Source organism: Lotus japonicus, chromosome 2 (assembly GCF_012489685.1).
Source record: "Lotus japonicus ecotype B-129 chromosome 2, LjGifu_v1.2".
NCBI classification, from domain to species: Eukaryota; Viridiplantae; Streptophyta; class Magnoliopsida; order Fabales; family Fabaceae; genus Lotus; species Lotus japonicus.
Window position 1 is genome coordinate 26,341,913 of NC_080042.1, and position 19,279 is coordinate 26,361,191.

General features: G+C 43.2%; 1 protein-coding gene across 1 annotated transcript; it reads left to right on the forward strand.

The window, feature by feature from the left end:
- Positions 1–1,708: 1,708 nt before the first annotated feature.
- LOC130736282 (uncharacterized) lies at positions 1,709–9,272 on the forward strand. Its single transcript, XM_057588123.1, has 3 exons — positions 1,709–2,801; positions 9,049–9,110; positions 9,210–9,272. Exons 1-3 carry the CDS (start codon positions 1,709–1,711, stop codon positions 9,270–9,272), a joined length of 1,218 nt encoding a protein of 405 aa, XP_057444106.1.
- Positions 9,273–19,279: the final 10,007 nt, after the last annotated feature.

Sequence of the window (19,279 nt, forward strand, 5' to 3'; positions counted from 1 at the left end):
GATGTTATTTAATTTCAATAACATGAGATAAAATGCCTGTCTATTTACTTGAAGTAGTAACATGAGACTAGGATTTTATGATGTTTACTCGCATGCAAGTAAATTATGATTAGTGGAACATAGGTCTGGTTAGGACTATGAACCATGAGAACAGTGGTTCCGTTAGAGACAAAACGGATAACTTGCACGCGAGGGTGAATGCGGTTTGAACCGTGATGTTATGACTTGTGGGTGTCTGACCCATGGTGTGCTGTGGTCGTTCCAAGGAACGCCATGATGTTGTGAGCTTTGCTCATGGTGTTGTTCGTCTGCTGGACGAATGGTGTTGGATCCAAGGTGAAAGGTGGTTGTGTGAAAAGTGAGGACGCATAGACTAACTGAAACTTAGGCTATGTGATTAACCTTTTAGTTATGTTCTGTTGATTAATGATGATATTATATTGTCTATAACATGCTAGAGACTAGAGATATTTGAGAGTCAGAAGTTGACCCTCTCTATTTGCTATTTGTTGTTTGGGCGCTTAACGCCAATAGATGGTGATCCGGAAGGAGCTAGTGGATCAGGACTGGGAGATTTATCTCCATAGTTTTGATGAGGACACGGCCTGGGGTGTCGACTACCGCCAGGAGAAGAACGTGTACGTCGGCGGCGCGACCATCTTCAAAAGAGACCAAGCTGGGCAGATTGTTGAGACTCAGCCTATCAGAGGGAAGATTCGGTTTCCTCACGCACCCTTCCGTTTTGGATTCCCCTTAGGGATGGATTTTCTCAGCGGTTCGGAGTCGGACCCTAGTGAGGGGCCAGGCTACGAGTCAGGCGAGGGGAGCGAGCCTTCAGTGACTTCCGAGTACCGGAATCCGACAGAGGGACTTTTGGTGCCGAAGGAGGAGCCGGTGAGCCCCATTGCACCACCCGAGCAAGAGCTGAATCAGGGACTCATGGATCCCGTACCATTAGGGTTTGGGTGGAGCTTGGAGGCATTGAGGCAGTGGAACCTGGACATGAAAGTTGAGCTTCCGAAGCCAGGAGAGGAAACGCCGGAGCCTTCCAACATGTGGGCCAGAGAAGATGCAGACTGCAACGAGTGGCCTTGATTGGGTTGAGAGCGCTGTTTTATTTTTGGAGCTTTTATTTTACTTTGAAGTACTTGTAGTTGATTTTCAAATGTAAACAATTTTGTCAGATTACTAGGGTGGTTTTGTTTACACACATGGGTGTGGCCACCGTACATTATTTCAGTTATTGGATTTATATCAATCGTTCATTTTCCTTACTCGCACGTTTGTTTATTTGATTTATATTTAACGCTGAGAACTTTCGTAATAATTGGATCTTTGTCATTTAATGAAGATTAATAAATGGACGGCGAAAATTCTTTGTGAAAATCATGATTTTTGGTTTTTCGTGACGTCCGAGAAATCGGGGCGTTACATTGTGGTATCAGAGCTCCGGTTGAGAAACCAGAGCACTAAGGGTTTTGGGCTTACGAGTTTCCGAACTCGTGGTGTTTTGTTTGATAAATGTGTTTTCAAAACTTCGCGGTGAGATTGGGTAGACTTGTTTGCTAAGATGTTTGAAGTGTGATCTTATTTGGAGTGGAGTATCAATGCCATGATGCTTTGGTTGAAAGTTTTTACTGTTAGATGATCTCTCTGACTGAGGAACTGACGTTTGGTTGTGGTTTTATCAACAAGCAGGTTTGACATCATGCCTCCTAGACAGGACCCAACTAACGCTCAGCTCGCTCAGGCCATGGCTCAATTGGCCCAAGTGGTGGCTCAGCAGGCCAATGCTAGTGTTACGATGGCCGCTGCCCAAGCTCAGAGAGAGGCTGAAGAACATGCCAGAAGGGCGCAGAGGTTGGAACGGGAGCTGAACCAGGATCAGGTCAGGATGAGAACTGATTTCAATCGGCAGAACCCGCCAAAGTTTGAAGGGGAAGTTGAACCCGAGAAAGCGGATCTTTGGATCCAAGAGCTGGAAAAGATTTTTGAAGCTTTGCACACAACTGATGGAGAGAAGGTGAATCTCGCTACCTTCATGCTGAAAGGGGATGCAGAGTACTGGTGGAGGAGCACCAGGCTGTTGATGACGACTAACCAGGTGGCTATTACCTGGGATTCATTCAAAACAGCTTTTCTGAACAAGTACTTTCCAGAGACTGCAAGAGATGATATGGAGAACCGTTTCCTCAGACTGAAACAAGGAAGCATGACTGTTGGGGAATATGCAGCCAAGCTTGAGAGTCTGTCGAAGTACTTTCGCTTCTTCCGAGAACAAGTTGATGAAGGGTATCTCTGCAACCGTTTCATGATTGGTTTGAGGGATGAAATTGAGGAGTCCGTCAAACCTTTGGGAGTCAGAGTCTTTCAACAACTGGTTGAGAAGTCTCGCGAGGTTGAGGTCATGAAGAATCGTCGAGGGAACCGACAGGAAAATGGAGGGCCAATCAGGTCTGGTCAGAAACAAGCTGGGAAGACTGAAAAGGGTAGGGCTGGTCAGAAGAAGCCTTATCAGAATGCAACTGGTAGGACATCATCTACCAAAGTCGAAGCAAAAACTCCGAGAGAAGATGTTACTTGTTTCAAGTGTAATGAGAAAGGGCACTATGCCAATGAATGTGGGAAAGAGATTACTTGCTGGAAGTGCCAGAAGACGGGGCACATCTCGACAAACTGTCCTGATGCGCCAATAGCTGAACCTGTGTTGAATACGGCAAGGGGGAGACGTCCAGTTGCTAAGGGACGTGTCTTTGCTGTTACTGGCAAGCAAGCTGAGGGTGTTGAAGATCTTATTCAGGGTACGTGTACTATTGCTGGTATCTCCTTGATGGTTTTGTTTGATTCGGGTGCTACGCACTCGTTTATATCTGATGAGTGTGCGAAGAAAATAGGGTTGCTAACCTCAGAGTTACTTTTCGATATGGTGGTGACAACCCCTGCTGCCGATCGCTTAGTTACTCGCACGGCATGCTTGGAATGTCCGTTGGTTTACGAGGATCGGAAGTTCCTTGCAAACCTTATATGTTTAGGGCTTAAAGAGCTCGATGTGATTCTGGGGATGGACTGGTTGGCGCAATATCATGTTCTTTTGGATTGTGCTAACAAGGCCGTGGTATTTCCGGATTCAGGCGTTACGGATTATTTGAATTCGTACCATTTGAAGAAGGGTTCACCGGCGTTCGTGAACTCTATCTTGGCGGAAGCAAGAAACGATAGTGATGTACGGAATATCTCGATAATGCAAGACTATGTGGATGTTTTTCCGGAGGATGTGCCCGGATTGCCACCAGTAAGGGAGACGGAGTTCTCCATTGACATCATGCCCGGCACGGGACCGATATCGATGGCGCCGTATCGGATGGCACCAGCGGAATTGATGGAATTGGCAAAACAGTTGGATGATCTCTCTTCAAAGGGATTTATTCGACCGAGTGTGTCTCCTTGGGGAGCGCCAGTGTTGTTGGTAAAGAAGAAGGACGGGAGGTCCAGGTTGTGTGTAGATTACCGACAACTAAACAAGGTGACAGTGAAGAATCGTTATCCGATGCCTCGGATAGACGACTTGATGGACCAACTTCGGGGAGCAGTTGTTTTCTCGAAGATTGATCTGAAATCAGGGTATCACCAGATTCGGGTGAAGGAGGCTGACATTCAGAAGACGGCATTCAGAACTCGATATGGACATTATGAATATCTCGTGATGCCATTTGGAGTTACTAATGCACCCGCAGTTTTTATGGACTACATGAACCGTGTGTTCAGGCCATTCTTGGACAAGTTCGTGGTGGTGTTCATAGACGATATTCTAATTTACTCGAAGAGTAAGGAAGAACATGAGGAGCATTTACGTCAAGTGCTAGAGGTGTTGCGGAAGAAGGAACTCTATGCTAATGGAGGAAAGTGTGAGTTCTGGATGGAGGAAGTGAAGTTCCTTGGTCATGTCATATCTAGCAAAGGTGTGGCAGTGGACCCCAGCAAAATTGAATCAGTTTTGGCATGGGAACAACCGAAGACAGCAAGTGATATCAGAAGTTTTGTTGGGCTTGCTGGCTACTATCGGCGTTTCGTGAAGGATTACGCCAAGTTGACTGCACCGTTGACTCATTTGACAAAGAAGGATCAACCGTTTGCGTGGACGGAGAAGTGTGAGGCTAGCTTCCAAGAAATGAAGAAGCGGTTGACCACCGCACCTGTACTAGCTTTGCCAAAGGAGGGAGAACCATACGACGTGTACTGTGATGCGTCGCATAATGGTTTGGGTTGTGTGATGATGCAAGAGAAGAGGGTGATTGCTTATGCTTCGCGACAGTTGAAAGTCCATGAGAAGAATTACCCTACGCATGATTTGGAGTTGGCTGCTATAGTGTATGCTCTCAAGATCTGGAGACATTACTTGTATGGCAGTACGTTCACGATCTATAGTGATCACAAGAGTTTGAAGTACTTGTTTGATCAGAAGGATCTGAACATGAGGCAGAGACGGTGGATGGAGTTTCTGCAAGACTATGTGTTCTCATTACAGTATCATCCGGGGAAGACCAATGTTGTAGCTGATGCTCTGAGTCTAAAGGCTATACATGTATCCTCGTTGATGGTCAAGGAGTTAGAATTGTTGGAGGCTTTCCGTGATCTGAGTTTGAATGTTGAACTCGCACCGGGGAAGCTGAGCTTTGGAATGGTGACGGTGTCTAGTGGACTCTTGGATGAGATAAAGTCGAAACAAGAGACCGAAGAAGGGTTGATTGAATGGCGCAAGCTTGTGGCACAAGGAAAAGCGTCTGAGTTCGCTATTGGGAACGACAATATTCTGCGTGTAAGGGACGAGTTTGTGTACCCAATGATGCAGTAATGAGGAAGCTGATCTTGGATGAAGGTCACAAAAGCAGATTGAGTATTCATCCGGGGATGAATAAGATGTATCAGGACTTGAAACTTCATTTCTGGTGGCCTGGGATGAAGAAACAAGTAGCTGAGTATGTGTCGACATGTTTGACGTGTCAGAAGGCGAAGGTGGAACATCAGAAACCAGCAGGAAAGCTGCAGTCATTGGATGTCCCGGAGTGGAAATGGCATAGCATTTCCATGGACTTCGTGACGGCGTTGCCGCTTACACGAAGGAAGTTCGATGCAATTTGGGTTGTAGTTGATCGATTGACGAAGACTGCTCACTTCGTGCCAATCAATCTGAACTACAAGGTAGAGAGGTTGGCGGAGATATACATTGCTGAGATTGTACGCTTGCACGGTGTGCCATCTAGCATTGTGTCGGACAGAGACCCGAGGTTTACCTCGCGTTTCTGGGAAGCTTTGCAGCGGGCTTTGGGAACCAGGTTGAAATTGAGTTCCGCTTATCATCCACAGACGGATGGGCAAACCGAGAGGACCATCCAATCCTTGGAGGATTTGCTAAGATCTTGTGTGCTGGATCACAAAGGCAGCTGGGATGAGATGTTGCCATTGATCGAGTTCACTTACAACAACAGCTTTCATGCAAGCATAGGGATGGCCCCTTATGAAGCGTTGTATGGTCGGAGGTGCCGTACACCCTTGTGCTGGCATCAAGATGGGGAGAACTTGATTGTTGGACCTGAATTAGTTCAGAAAACCACAGAAGAGGTGAAGCGAATCCAAGAGAAGATGAGGGTTTCGCAGAGTCGTCAGAATAGTTATGCTGACAATCGCAGGAAGGAGTTGGAGTTTCAAGCTGGAGATCATGTCTTCTTGCGGGTTACCCCGATGACAGGTGTCGGAAGGGCGATCAAGTCAAAGAAGCTTACTCCAAAGTTTATCGGACCGTACCAGATTACGGAGCGTGTTGGACCCGTGGCGTATAGGATTGCCTTACCGCCGTTCCTATCCAACATACATGATGTGCTGCATGTGTCGCAACTTCGGAGGTATATGGCTGATAATTCTCATGTGATTGAACCTGATGATATTCAGCTGAAGGATGATCTAACGATGGAAATGCCGCCCATCAAGATCGTCGACAAAAGCACCAAACGCTTGAGGAACAAGGAAGTATCCTTAGTGAAGGTTGTATGGAATCAAGCTACGGGCGATGCGACTTGGGAATTAGAGGATAAAATGCGGAAATCACATCCCGAGTTGTTTGTAGACCCTTAAGTTTCGAGGTCGAAACTATTTTAAGGGGGGGAGTATTGTAAGACCCGGGGATTTATTTATGTTTTGTATTATTGAAGAATAATATAAAGTACGATGTTTTATTTTCAGTAAGGAGAAAATACTGATTAATTGTTACTATAACGCTTGTATAGTAATTTATTACGTAAAGCGCGAGTAGTCGATATGCATGCATGCACATGCATAATTTTGGGTAGTGCATAAAATATGCAAAAAGGGAATTTTCGAGACTCATATCTATTATATTGGAGGAGGAGTTTTATTTATTTATTAAATAAATATAAAGTGTTATGGGAATTTATTTAAATCAGATTTTTATTTTGAATTAATTTATTTTGAGAAGATAGGATTTGAAAATTGGAGATATACCTTTTTTTTATGTTGGCCGAAAATTTGGTTTAAAAGGGCAAAGATATTGGAGATATTTTATAATGAAATAAATGCTTTGGGTCATCTTTATTTTAAAAAAAAAAAAAAAATAAATTCAGATTTTATTTAAACTAATATGGAAGGTTTTTAATTTTTGAAAATTGGTTAAGGAGAGAGAGAGTGGCCGAAAACTCTAGTTGCTAGGGTTTAGGGCTTTATTTTGAAATTTAAACCAATTTTCCTTGATTTGAGGGTTTAATTGAAGAGAAAATCAGAAAAATATCCTAACTACCTAGATGAGGGGGGCGGCCAAGGCATCTTGGAGGGGATCTTGGGATATTTTGATTTTTCTTGGTGATTAAGTAATTAATTTGAATTAAAGTTTATTAAAATTATATTTTAACCCTGGGCTTGGGCTGAAAATAAGGGTTTTATTGTATTTTCACCTCCACACCCTCCACTATAAATAGGAGTCTCTAGTGTAGGGAAAATCACAACTCAGAGCTCTCCAAATTTTTGTGAGTCTCTATCTCTCCCTCTCCAGAGTTCTTCTTGACCTCTATAGGAAATAATTCCTATAGTAACTAAGCTCTGCTTCCTTCGGGAAGTAGTGAACTCAAGTATTTTTTCTTCTTGTTTACAAGAAGAAGATGAAATATTGTTTGGTTTTAGGGGATGGGGTTCGAATATTTGAAGGGGGGAAATGATGCTCCTTTTTCCTTCAAATTCTAACCCTAGTTTGTTGGTCCGTGCAGGTTCGCGCACGGAAAGGTTAGATCGAACGTACTCGATCTCGCGTGGAAAGCGTAGCCAAGGTGAGGGCACTTCCGTCTAGAGAAGTCTTACTGCTTTCCTGCATGTGAAGTTGTATGCGAGTGTGGTTGATAACATGCTTAGTATTAGTATTCAATATTATGCTAAGTGATGATATGATGTATGATTTATTACTAAGTTAATATGATAAATTCTTAGTATGCTATAGAACTAGTTAGTTGATGTATGCTAGTTCAAGTATGCCTTATTTGCTAAGTGAAATTATGCATGATGTTATTTAATTTCAATAACATGAGATAAAATGCCTGTCTATTTACTTGAAGTAGTAACATGAGACTAGGATTTTATGATGTTTACTCGCATGCAAGTAAATTATGATTAGTGGAACATAGGTCTGGTTAGGACTATGAACCATGAGAACAGTGGTTCCGTTAGAGACAAAACGGATAACTTGCACGCGAGGGTGAATGCGGTTTGAACCGTGATGTTATGACTTGTGGGTGTCTGACCCATGGTGTGCTGTGGTCGTTCCAAGGAACACCATGATGTTGTGAGCTTTGCTCATGGTGTTGTTCGTCTGCTGGACGAATGGTGTTGGATCCAAGGTGAAAGGTGGTTGTGTGAAAAGTGAGGACGCATAGACTAACTGAAACTTAGGCTATGTGATTAACCTTTTAGTTATGTTCTGTTGATTAATGATGATATTATATTGTCTATAACATGCTAGAGACTAGAGATATTTGAGAGTCAGAAGTTGACCCTCTCTATTTGCTATTTGTTGTTTGGGCGCTTAACGCCAACAGATGGTGATCCGGAAGGAGCTAGTGGATCAGGACTGGGAGATTTATCTCCATAGTTTTGATGAGGACACGGCCTGGGGTGTCGACTACCGCCAGGAGAAGAACGTGTACGTCGGCGGCGCGACCATCTTCAAAAGAGACCAAGCTGGGCAGATTGTTGAGACTCAGCCTATCAGAGGGAAGATTCGGTTTCCTCACGCACCCTTCCGTTTTGGACTCCCCTTAGGGATGGATTTTCTCAGCGGTTCGGAGTCGGACCCTAGTGAGGGGCCAGGCTACGAGTCAGGCGAGGGGAGCGAGCCTTCAGTGACTTCCGAGTACCGGAATCCGACAGAGGGACTTTTGGTGCCGAAGGAGGAGCCGGTGAGCCCCATTGCACCACCCGAGCAAGAGCTGAATCAGGGACTCATGGATCCCGTACCATTAGGGTTTGGGTGGAGCTTGGAGGCATTGAGGCAGTGGAACCTGGACATGAAAGTTGAGCTTCCGAAGCCAGGAGAGGAGACGCCGGAGCCTTCCAACATGTGGGCTAGAGAAGATGCAGACTGCAACGAGTGGCCTTGATTGGGTTGAGAGCGCTGTTTTATTTTTGGAGCTTTTATTTTACTTTGAAGTACTTGTAGTTGATTTTCAAATGTAAACAATTTTGTCAGATTACTAGGGTGGTTTTGTTTACACACATGGGTGTGGCCACCGTACATTATTTCAGTTATTGGATTTATATCAATCGTTCGTTTTCCTTACTCGCACGTTTGTTTATTTGATTTATATTTAACGCTGAGAACTTTCGTAATAATTGGATCTTTGTCATTTAATGAAGATTAATAAATGGACGGCGAAAATTCTTTGTGAAAATCATGATTTTTGGTTTTTCGTGACGTCCGAGAAATCGGGGCGTTACAGTGAGGGACTTTGGGAGCTGTGGATTGCTACTTTTGTTTTGTGTTCTGGGTTGCAGATACTTCATATCAGGTGCAGGGTGTTGTGACAAATTGGATGGATGACACAATTGTCTCTTGGGTAATTTTCGGCTGACACTTGTTGTGAGGAATTTTGGAGCTAAGGCCTGCTGCACTTGTCTTTTTTTTCTGGGGTGCAGTTAATTTAATTTTTGTGCAGTTTTGTTGTGTTGCTGTGAATTTCATGGAGAGGCTTTCAAGTACAACACACATGACTTGCTAATATGTGAGGGACGTGATGCTGCTGAAGCTGCTACAACATTCGTTCCCTTCCTTTTATTAGTTTCATTTTGCTGCACTTTAATTCTTAGTCTCCTTTAATGTTGCTTTTTAATTATCTTTGTTCTCTTTGTACTAAATCTACCCGTTGAAGCTTTGGAAGAAGTTGATGATGTGATTTTTTTTAATTAAGTTTTTATATGATTTTTTAATTATTTGGCTTATTTTTTATTTTTTTAATTAAGATTTTCTATTCTGGTATTTTTATTTTTTTAACTCATTATTTTAATTAAATTTAATTACCTAGGGACTAAATTGATAACGTCGGGGACAAAATTGAAACCTACGTGGCACATAACGTGACACATGGGCACTTTCCGTTCCAGGGCCTAACGCCCAAACTTAGATAGGGACTACTATGACCGACGTCAACACTTACAGAGATTTTTTTAACCATTAATGATCTCTAGGGACTAATATGACCGGTGCCTACTTTCTTAGGGACCAAAATGGTGATTCACTCGAAAAAGATTCAGGAGCATAAGGACTTCTTCATGAATTCTGGGATGACTTCAGGTTTGTCATCTCCTCCCTTTAAAGTTAGTGAGAATCATATAAATTAAAGATCCTGGCTTAGGTTTTCTGTATGTTGAAAACCCTAGGGATGATGAAATTCACTAACAAATGGGACCTGGAAACGCGTTTCTGCGATTTTCTGCAAATTCCGGCCGGCGAGAAGCTCGCCGGAGAAAACGATGCACACGACGGAGGTACGGCGGCGACAGTCGCCGGAGCAGAATTGGGTGCAGGAATGGATTCGTCTCGTCGAGGCAGGAACGTCGGTGGTCGAAGTGTCACGAACGAAGGTCTTGGTTGAGAGAAAAATGCGTTCAAAGTTGCTGATTTTCTAGTGGACTCGCCGGAAAACTCATCAGATTGATAAACTGAGTGAGAACTTGCCCAGAATCGGTCCAAACGTGCTCAGAACTCGCTCAAAATTTCCAGATTCACTCCTAACATGTCCAGAAACAGATTGGGGAGGTTCTTGAAGGTGGTTTTTCGTGAAGATGATCAAGGAAGGCAGAGTGTAAAGTTAGCAATTTCAAGGGTAAGAGTGGGAAATTCTTCTACTGATCCTTGGGCTCAAATTCGTGCAGAGTGCAGCTGACATACCAGAGATGAAGTAGGCTCCCTTAAATTGGTCAAAGAGTGAGGAAAGGATTGGACAAGTGTCTTAAAGAAACCATGCAATAAAACATGTGGCAAGAGAAACTCATGCATGGTGACAAGTGTAAGTGGGTAGCCATGCATCATGACAAGTGCTCCAGAAGCTTCCATGGATGAGGACAAGTGTACACTTACATGCACTTAATCTTGCCCTAAGCACTCAACTAAACCTTAATTAAGCTAGGCTTAGTCATTATGTACGATTTAATTAGGAAATAAGAAATCATCATCAACATCACTAATAATAATAATAATAATAATAATAATAATAATAATAATAATAATAATATTAATGTGCTAAACTAATGGCGGAAAAAATCGGATGTTACACAAGCAGAGCAAGTAGCTAAGTTCTATGATGGTCTCCAATATTCTTCAAGGTTTGGTTTGGACGCGGCTTCAAATGGAGAGTTCGATGCCCTTCTTCTACAAGTTGGGTATGACTTGATTGGAAAAATGGCTTTGAAAGCCATGAACACTAGTAATGATCGCCAAGCCCGAAGAGGAGTCCTTGTAGTTGAGGCTTATGATCAACTCATTGCCTCCAACAAGAAACTCTCCAAGCAAATGGCTGAAATTCTAAGTCAAATGAAAACCACCAAGATCGGTGGTAGAATTGCCAAGGTGAAGTGTGTGACTTGTGGAGGACAGCATGATAGTGAAAACTGTATCGAGACTAGACTGGAAGAGGAAGTCAATGTCATGGGTCAAGCTTGTAATTACCCATTCTTTAATACTTACAATCCTGGATGGAGAAACCACCCCAATTTCTCTTGGAGGCAAAGCAATTATGGCCAAGGAGGTAATTATCAAAGGCAATTCCCTAATCAAGGTGTTCAAGGCCAAACCTCAAGGCAACCACAAGAGAGAGGTGAAGTTGATGGTGGTGGTAGCAAGAAGAGTTTGGAAGAGTTGGTTGAGACTTTCATCAACCGAACTGAGAACAATTACAAGAACCAAGATGCGGCTATTAAAAACCTAGAGAATCAATTTGGCCAGCTTGCCAAGCAAATAGCCGAGAGACCTCAAGGTAAGTTCCCTTCCGATACTATCCCCAATCCTAAGCAAGAGAATGTCTCTCGGCTATTTGCTTGGCAAGCTGGCCAAATTGATTCTCTAGGTTTTTAATAGCCGCATCTTGGTTCTTGTAATTGTTCTTAGTTCGGGCGATGAAAGTCTCAACCAACTCTTCCAAACTCTCAAGGTAAGTTCCCTTCCGATACTATCCCCAATCCTAAGCAAGAGAATGCCTCTGTGGTGACCACTAGAAGTGGTAGGATGATGAATGAATTGAAGAAAAAAAAACAGAGGGAGAAAAAAGTTAGGAGATAGTTGAGGGAGAAGTTGTGGTACCCGTCAAGACTAATGAAGTTATAGACCTTACTCCTGAAGTTAGCAAGGTTCCTTTTCCTAAGACCTTGGCTAAGAAAAGTATAGACAAGAAGTTTTCAAAGTTTGTGGATGTTTTCAAGAAACTCAACATCAACATTCCTTTTGCCGATGCTTTGGAGCAAATGCCTATATATCCTAGGTTTATAAAGGATATCTTGTCTAAGAGGAGAAGTTTGAAGGATCTGGACGAGACAGTAGTGCTAACTGAGGAATGTAGTGCCATTTTACAGAGAAAGATGCCAAAAAAAAGAAGAGATCCCAGAAGCTTTACAATTCCGGTGGTGGTTGAAGGTGTGACAGAGGTTGAGGCCTTGTGTGATCTAGGAGCGAGCATCAACTTGGTGCCGTTTACCATGTGCGAAAGGCTGAACCTTGGTGAAGTTACTCCGACTATGCTCTCATTGCAAATGGCGGACCGTTCTTTGAAGACTCCCTATGGTATCGTGGAGGATGTGATGATAAAAGTGGATAAGTATGTCTTCCCGGTGGATTTTGTTGTGCTTGATATGGAAGAGGATGAGATGATTCCTCTGATTCTTGGGAGACCATTCTTTGCTACCGGAAGAGCCAAGATTGATGTTAACAAAGGTCATTTAATCCTCCGACTTGGGAAGGACAAGGTTAGGTTCTCGGTCTTCGGCCCCTTGTTGGAGACTAGCCTTGTCAAAGACTTTGTTTCTAAAGTAATCAAAAGTGTACCAAAGGTTCAGGAGCCCCCGAACGTGAAAGAAAAAGATGTAGAGTTCAAGCCAGCTCTCATTAAGTTTGTTAGCGGTAACAAGTATGGGGGGTCAAAGTACGAGAATCTTCATGCTCATATGGTGAAGTTTTCCCTTGCAAGTGCTCTTGTCAAAAGGAGGGGGTGAGTGATGATGAGTTGAAAATCAAACTCTTCCCTCATTCTTTGACGAAGGAAGCAAGAGCATGGTTTGATGAGCAACAAGACATAGCCTCATGAAAGGATTTGTTTCAAAGGTTTTGTGCAAGGTTCCTACCTTGAACTTGTGGTAAGTCATTCGAAAGTAAGAAATTTCCTTCCTTACATCAAAGGAAGGAGAGTCTACCTTGGACTATAACATAGGGCTGAATAGGAGACAACCCATTGTTTTATTTTTTGTTAAAAATGCCTTAGGATGGTTCTTTTTATTTGTACAAAAGAAAAAAAAGAGCAATTTTGCACTGGGCAGGGCGCTCAAGCGCCCTGGGCTAGCGCTCAAGCGCCAGCCTGCCAGAAGCTTTTGGCTTTCTGGGCACTTAGGGCGCTCAAGCGCCCCTCACCAGCGCTTGAGCGCCCAAACACGCACACACACAGGTTTTTTGATTTAAACACTTCTAACTCTTCATTTTCTCACTTTCTAACTTTCCTTTCTATTTAAAACCGCCCCCCTCTCTACTTATACCCATTTCCTACTCCTCCCATCTCACTTGCACACACGTTTTCTCATTCTCTCTCTCTCTCAAGTTTGCATTTCATCAAGAGCATTTCACTTGCACCCACTCACTCCGAGTTCAAGGTAAGTTCCATTTTTTCCACTTCCCTCCATCTACATTCATGGGTTTTGTAAATGTATGACTCTTGGGGGTTGTGGGTGTGTGATTCTAAGCTTGTGCAAGTTGGGGTGGGTTTGTTTATGCTATTCATGGGTATTTTGTGCCAAAATTAGTAATAGGTGTGAGGATTTGTGAGAGTTGGGTAGTTAGGTAGTAGTAGTTTAATTTAGCTTTATTTTGTGCCTTCTAGGTGTTTGATAGAATGCTCCAATGAGATTTTCTAGTCAATTTTGGGCAAGTGCTTTGTGGTTGCTCTCTTTTCTTTGCCAATTTAACTAGAAAGCTTGTTGGGTGCTCTTAGGAGTTTAAGTTTTTAGTTTTGTGAATACTCTTTCTCTTTGTAAGACCCAAGTTTTAGGCTTATGTTAAGTGAATAAACTTTTTATTCACGATTAGGGTTGATGTAATGTGAAGGGAAACCTGAACGAAAGTTTATTAAATGAAATATATTTATGAAGGAGAAAGTTCAGGAAAAGTTCAAGGATTTCATTATGATCGATAAAAGTTATAGCACGAACGTTTTACGCTTAAACCTAGGTCAGAAACCCTAGTATATAGCTAATTTTCACTTTTAGGCACGATGGCAGTTAATTCCAAAAATCTTCAGAGAAATGTTAGAACTTCTCTTTTTCCATATATCACAATCATTTCGAGGCGAAACTCTAGGATCTACGAACGTCCGATTCCAATCATCGGAAGTTTGCCGAAACCGAATCCCTGGTATTTCAAAACCCTAGAATTTCCCGACTTTGAGGACTTTATCTATTCAGAGCTTCAAATGAATATTCCACACGCGTACACCCATTTCTCTTGATGATTTCAATCTTTCTTCAGAAGGAAGTTTTCCATTCCGACATTCGAGGCAAAAAGCAACTTATCGGGTAAAATAGTTTTACACCGACTTTGCACCGACTTTGCATTAGTTGCCAAAAATACAAGGAGACATCTTCTTAGCTTGCGAATTCCTTTGCCAAAACCTATCTTAGAATTCATGGTGAATGACGCCGGAAAAATCGGATTCGCGGAACTTTCATTTTCCCGCGAATTTCCACCTTCTATATATAGCAAACAAAGGAAGAAAAAACACAATTTTCCTCCATTTTCTCTCCTCTAAACCGCGGCCAAGAACAAGGAAGAAGGAAGAAGAGTTTTTCTTCATCGTTTGCTTGATCGTCGATCAATCAGTTGCTACTTCAAGGTTTCGAGGTATAGTCGCTAATCCTTACCTCCGATCGCTTTTTCCATAGCTTTTCTGTAGAGTTTTCTGAGCGGATAGTATATGGGTTTTTGCAAAACTATCCTGAATCTTTCATTTCTGATTCTAAACCTCTTCTATGTATGCCCAAGATCACTTCTGCCGGATTAGATTTTCCGTTATGTCGCCGGAATTCCGCCGGAATCAATTTGAACCTAAAATACCCATTTTATGTAGTTTTTGAGTAAAGTTCCAACCTCTAGGCTGAAAACTATCGCCTTAGCTTAGTGCTAGTAGGATTAGTTGTCATAAACGTCGTTGGTGACGTCCCTGCAAAATTTTATTTTTGGGATTTCAGTTTTGAAAATCCTAAGTTAAAAATCATGACCAAAATACCCCTGCGACAGTTTTTGATCCGATAATTTTTCCGAGTTCAGAATACCCTTAGTTACGGCTTATGAAAGCATAGGAACCAAGTTTGATCGAAGAAAAATCGAACCCTACAATTACCTATAGTGGCCGAGAGCTATTAAGGGGGAGGAAGAAATTTCCTTTTCCGAAAACTTGTCTTTTCGCGCTAGATTATCGTACCTTAGAGTATAGATTACTTCGAGTAACCTTAGTAAGTATCGATAGCTTAGTTTCCGATAGATTCTGATTGATTTTTGTGGTTTTGTTCTAAAGGTGATTTTGAGGAATTTCCTGAGGATCAACACCTTGCTTGTGAAGAAGAGTTTGAAGTTTTTGCTGGAGAACCTTCAGGTGAGGGCTTCTCACTGAATCTCTAGTTAATGCTTAGGGTCGATATTTCGACATTGTTTACTGTTTATGCACTGAGATTGTGTGTGATTGAAAATGTTTTCTGAGGCTTCGGCTGACAATGTAGATGATTCATCTACTGAATGTTTTTGAAGATTGACTTACATGCTATGTGCTATGTGGGTAATCTAGGATGTGTGGTGCATGCTTTATATGCTAAGTGCTAAGTGTTTATGATGCGATTTATTGATATATGACATGTTGTTGATTGTGATGATTTAAATATGCTTTACACTGAAAATCTGAGATTCTGAATGGTGAGAATAGCGGGCAGGTCATGCCGATTTTATTTTGAGAGTTTTGAGAAAGTTTGATAGGACGAACGAGGTTCGGGCCTTGTATAGGGTTTATGGATCGAGACATTCTCTGGAGTCATTTGGGGATTCGAAGATCCCGAGAACTTATAGGAATTGCGATAAGACTAAAAATGATATTATTTTGAAAAGAAAATTCATAAGACATTAAACAACCTCTAAATCTTTAAGTAAGGGTAATAATCTCGAAAGGAGGCTTTGGATGAAAATCATAGTTTGGAAAACGAGAAGTGTCGTCGGATCCAAGTGTTGAGTCTGTTGTTGTTGTGCTGTTGGAGCAGCGTTGGTTGTTGTGCTGTTGGAGCAGCGTTGGTTGTTGTGCTGTTGGAGCAGCGATGTTGTTGGGCTATCCTGGGGATAAGTCCGGGGAACCGTTAGTTCCCGAGTATGTGATACTCTTGTGCTGTTGGAGCAGCGATGTGTGTTGTGAAGTGTGTCTTTTGTCGCAGAATCGACTTTACCTTAGGGTAAGCTTTTAGAGACTTTAACTTCCCTAGAACACGTGGCGACGTGTCGAGTGAGGACGGAGACGTTGTTTGACTAATCATTTTGCATACATGCAACATTAATGAGGTATTAACACAGGACGTACTCTGGACCTCGTCGGATTCCAAAATGGTCATAAGACCCGGATTTCCGTGAAAGAGCGTTTGTAAACGTCTCTTGTAGCAGACCGAAATGGCAGACCTACGGGTTACGGCTGATCTGGCTACCTTGGTTTGGTGTAAGAGATACGCGGGCAGAAATGGTCCCACCGTTGCTGGTGCTAGGATTGACCCGTTGATGTCCATCCCAGAGGCACGCGAGCGGAAATGGTCCCACCGTTGCTGGTGCTAGGATTGACTCGTTGTTGTCCATACCTTTGCTTGGTGTAAGAGGCACGCGGGCAGAAATGGTCCCACCGTTGCTGGTGCTAGGATTGATCCGTTTGATGCCCATCCGTTCCGGATTGCATATTGGTTGACTGGGTTAACCTGCATACATATCATGCAACATGCATACTAATTTAGTTGTTGAGTGTGATTGCTATTTGATTATCTTACTTGTAACATGCTAAGTGTTATTATTGCGTTCATGTTATTGTGGAACATGCAACCCTAGGAATGATATCTTTAGCTATAAGCCTAAGTGGCTATCTATTATTTGTACCTATTGGATTTATTATCTACATAGTTCTTTAGAGTTGACCCTTGCGTCTTCTGTGTGTGTTTTGGCGGACAACGCCTTTTGTCAGATGAACATTGCGGATTGGTTCGCAATGGTCCACCCTTCGGGGGGGATTAGGTACGAGATGATCGACCAGGACGACCCCGGGTCGTGGGTGGTTGACCCCGCGAGCCACCGAGCGACGTATTCGGGGCGTATCATGGAGGACCACGTGGATAGTGGAGGACTCTTGAGGTCAGGAGTGTTGAGGCGATGCTCTATCAGCTTCAACTTGCCACCGGGCGTTCACTGTGGACCAGGTCTTGGAGGAGCACCGCCGCCACCGTCATCTTCAGAGGAGGAGGATCCCTCAGAGGAGATTCCAGTGGGAGTGCCTTCGGCAGGGTCTAGTGCACCCTCCGTTGCGATCATTGATGATCAGGGTTCGGGCCCTAAGCCCGTGAGTCCAGCATCGGAGAGCGTTGCAGGAGCGAGGGGAGGACGGATAGGGTTGATAGACTTGGTCGTTCTGGATTCTGATTCAGACGACGATCATGCTAGCACATAGTTTTGAGTGTTGGTATGAGCTCCTCGAGTTAGGATTAGTGTAGGGGTAGAGTTTTAGCTCTGACAGTCTTGCTTCATTTGTTACTTAGGGGACAGGGTAGATCCGCCTATAGCTTTTTGTGTGGTTTCCTTACGGGAATCACAGAGAGTTGGTTGGACTTAGGAGGTCTTATTTTCAGGCCATTGGGTCAGCTGATTCTCAGTTTTGAGGGATGGTGTTGCGGGCACTTCACCCTTTTCATTTGGTTTGTATATATTGCCTACGGGCATTGCACTTTTCTTTCCGTCACTGGAGGTTACTCGTGACGAGGTTGTTACTTACAGCGGGGGCTGTTTATATATTGTATATTAGTTTTATTACTTTTCGCATTTGGGTTTTATTTAATTCAGTCTTGTCTTAGTTATTATCAAAAAAAAAATATTCACGTTTTTCCGCATTAAGTTTACTTTTGGTTACTAAAGTGACGCCACCGAAATCGGGGTGTTACACTCTTTATTTTTATTTTTGACTAACATGTCTAATGGATTTGTGTGGCTTGTGTTTATGCTAACCTTATGCAGATGCTGACTAAAAGAGCTCGGAACAACACAAGAGCCACTTCCTCTTCCTCCTCCTCTCCTCAATTTGACAGCTCCCGCTTCCTCTCCTACAAGAAGGAAGAGTTTTACTCGAATGTGCTTGCACATTTGGAGTGTGTAAAGGAGCGAGGAGTCTTTTACCGAGAAGGGCGAATTGATCCTCTTTGCATGCAAGAGGTCATGGAGACTAGGAAGTGGAAGACGTGGGGGACTCCCACTCCTGTGGCTTGTGAAGTAATGATTAGGGAGTTCTTTGCAAACTCCTATTTTGATGATCAAGACAATAAGCTGGATCCTTCTACCTTCACCTCTTGGTTCAGAGGCGACATCATTAGCTACAAGCTGGAGGACATTAGGAGGGTTCTTGGTCTCCTTACTGAGAATGTTGAGTATGCTCTTTTTTCCATTAAAGAGCACCTACCATGACTTGCTTACTGATTACTCATCTGAGTTTCAGAGGGACTTGAGGATGGTTGCGGTTAGGCCTGAGCAGAATTGGCATATAGATGACAAGGGAGACATTACCTATGTTCGGAGGACTGACTTGACTCCATTGGCCCGGATTTGGGCTAAATTCTTGCAAGACTCTTTGTTCCCTAGTTCCCGCAAGACCGAGGTAAGAGCGGTGGTTCTGATTGCAATTTATTGCATTATCAGGGGCCATCCGATGGATGTGGCTTGGATCATCTCTCAGAGGATATATTCTCATTACAATGAGAGTACGGACACGCACCGACCCATTTTCCCTCACTTGATTTATCGATTGGTTACTGAGGTCAGAGGAGGAGCTGGGAGGCCACCCTACACCATAGAGAAGAGGTTACCAGTTGCTTGAGTCCTGAGCAAGGATCAGATTAATAAGCTTTACAAGGAATGGATGTCTAGGATGCCTCAAGAGGAAGAAGAGGATCCTACGTAGCCAGCGGAAGAAGAAGAAGAATAAGAGGAGGAGGTAAATGAGGTTGTGAACGAGGTGGTAACTCCACCGCGTGCTAGTCCTTCACCTGCTTGGATGGAGGCCGCTTTTGGGCGCATGTTCTTGAGGCAAGATCACCTTCATAGGGATTTTGATCTCCATTGGAGAGGCGGTAGCACAGCGGATCCCAGGTATAATGGCCCAATGGATTTTAATACATTGGAGCAAGAGATGATTGATCTGAGCCTAATGCATGATGTCGGAATTCATCCGGAATATGATGATGGGATGGGCAACCGAGGTCC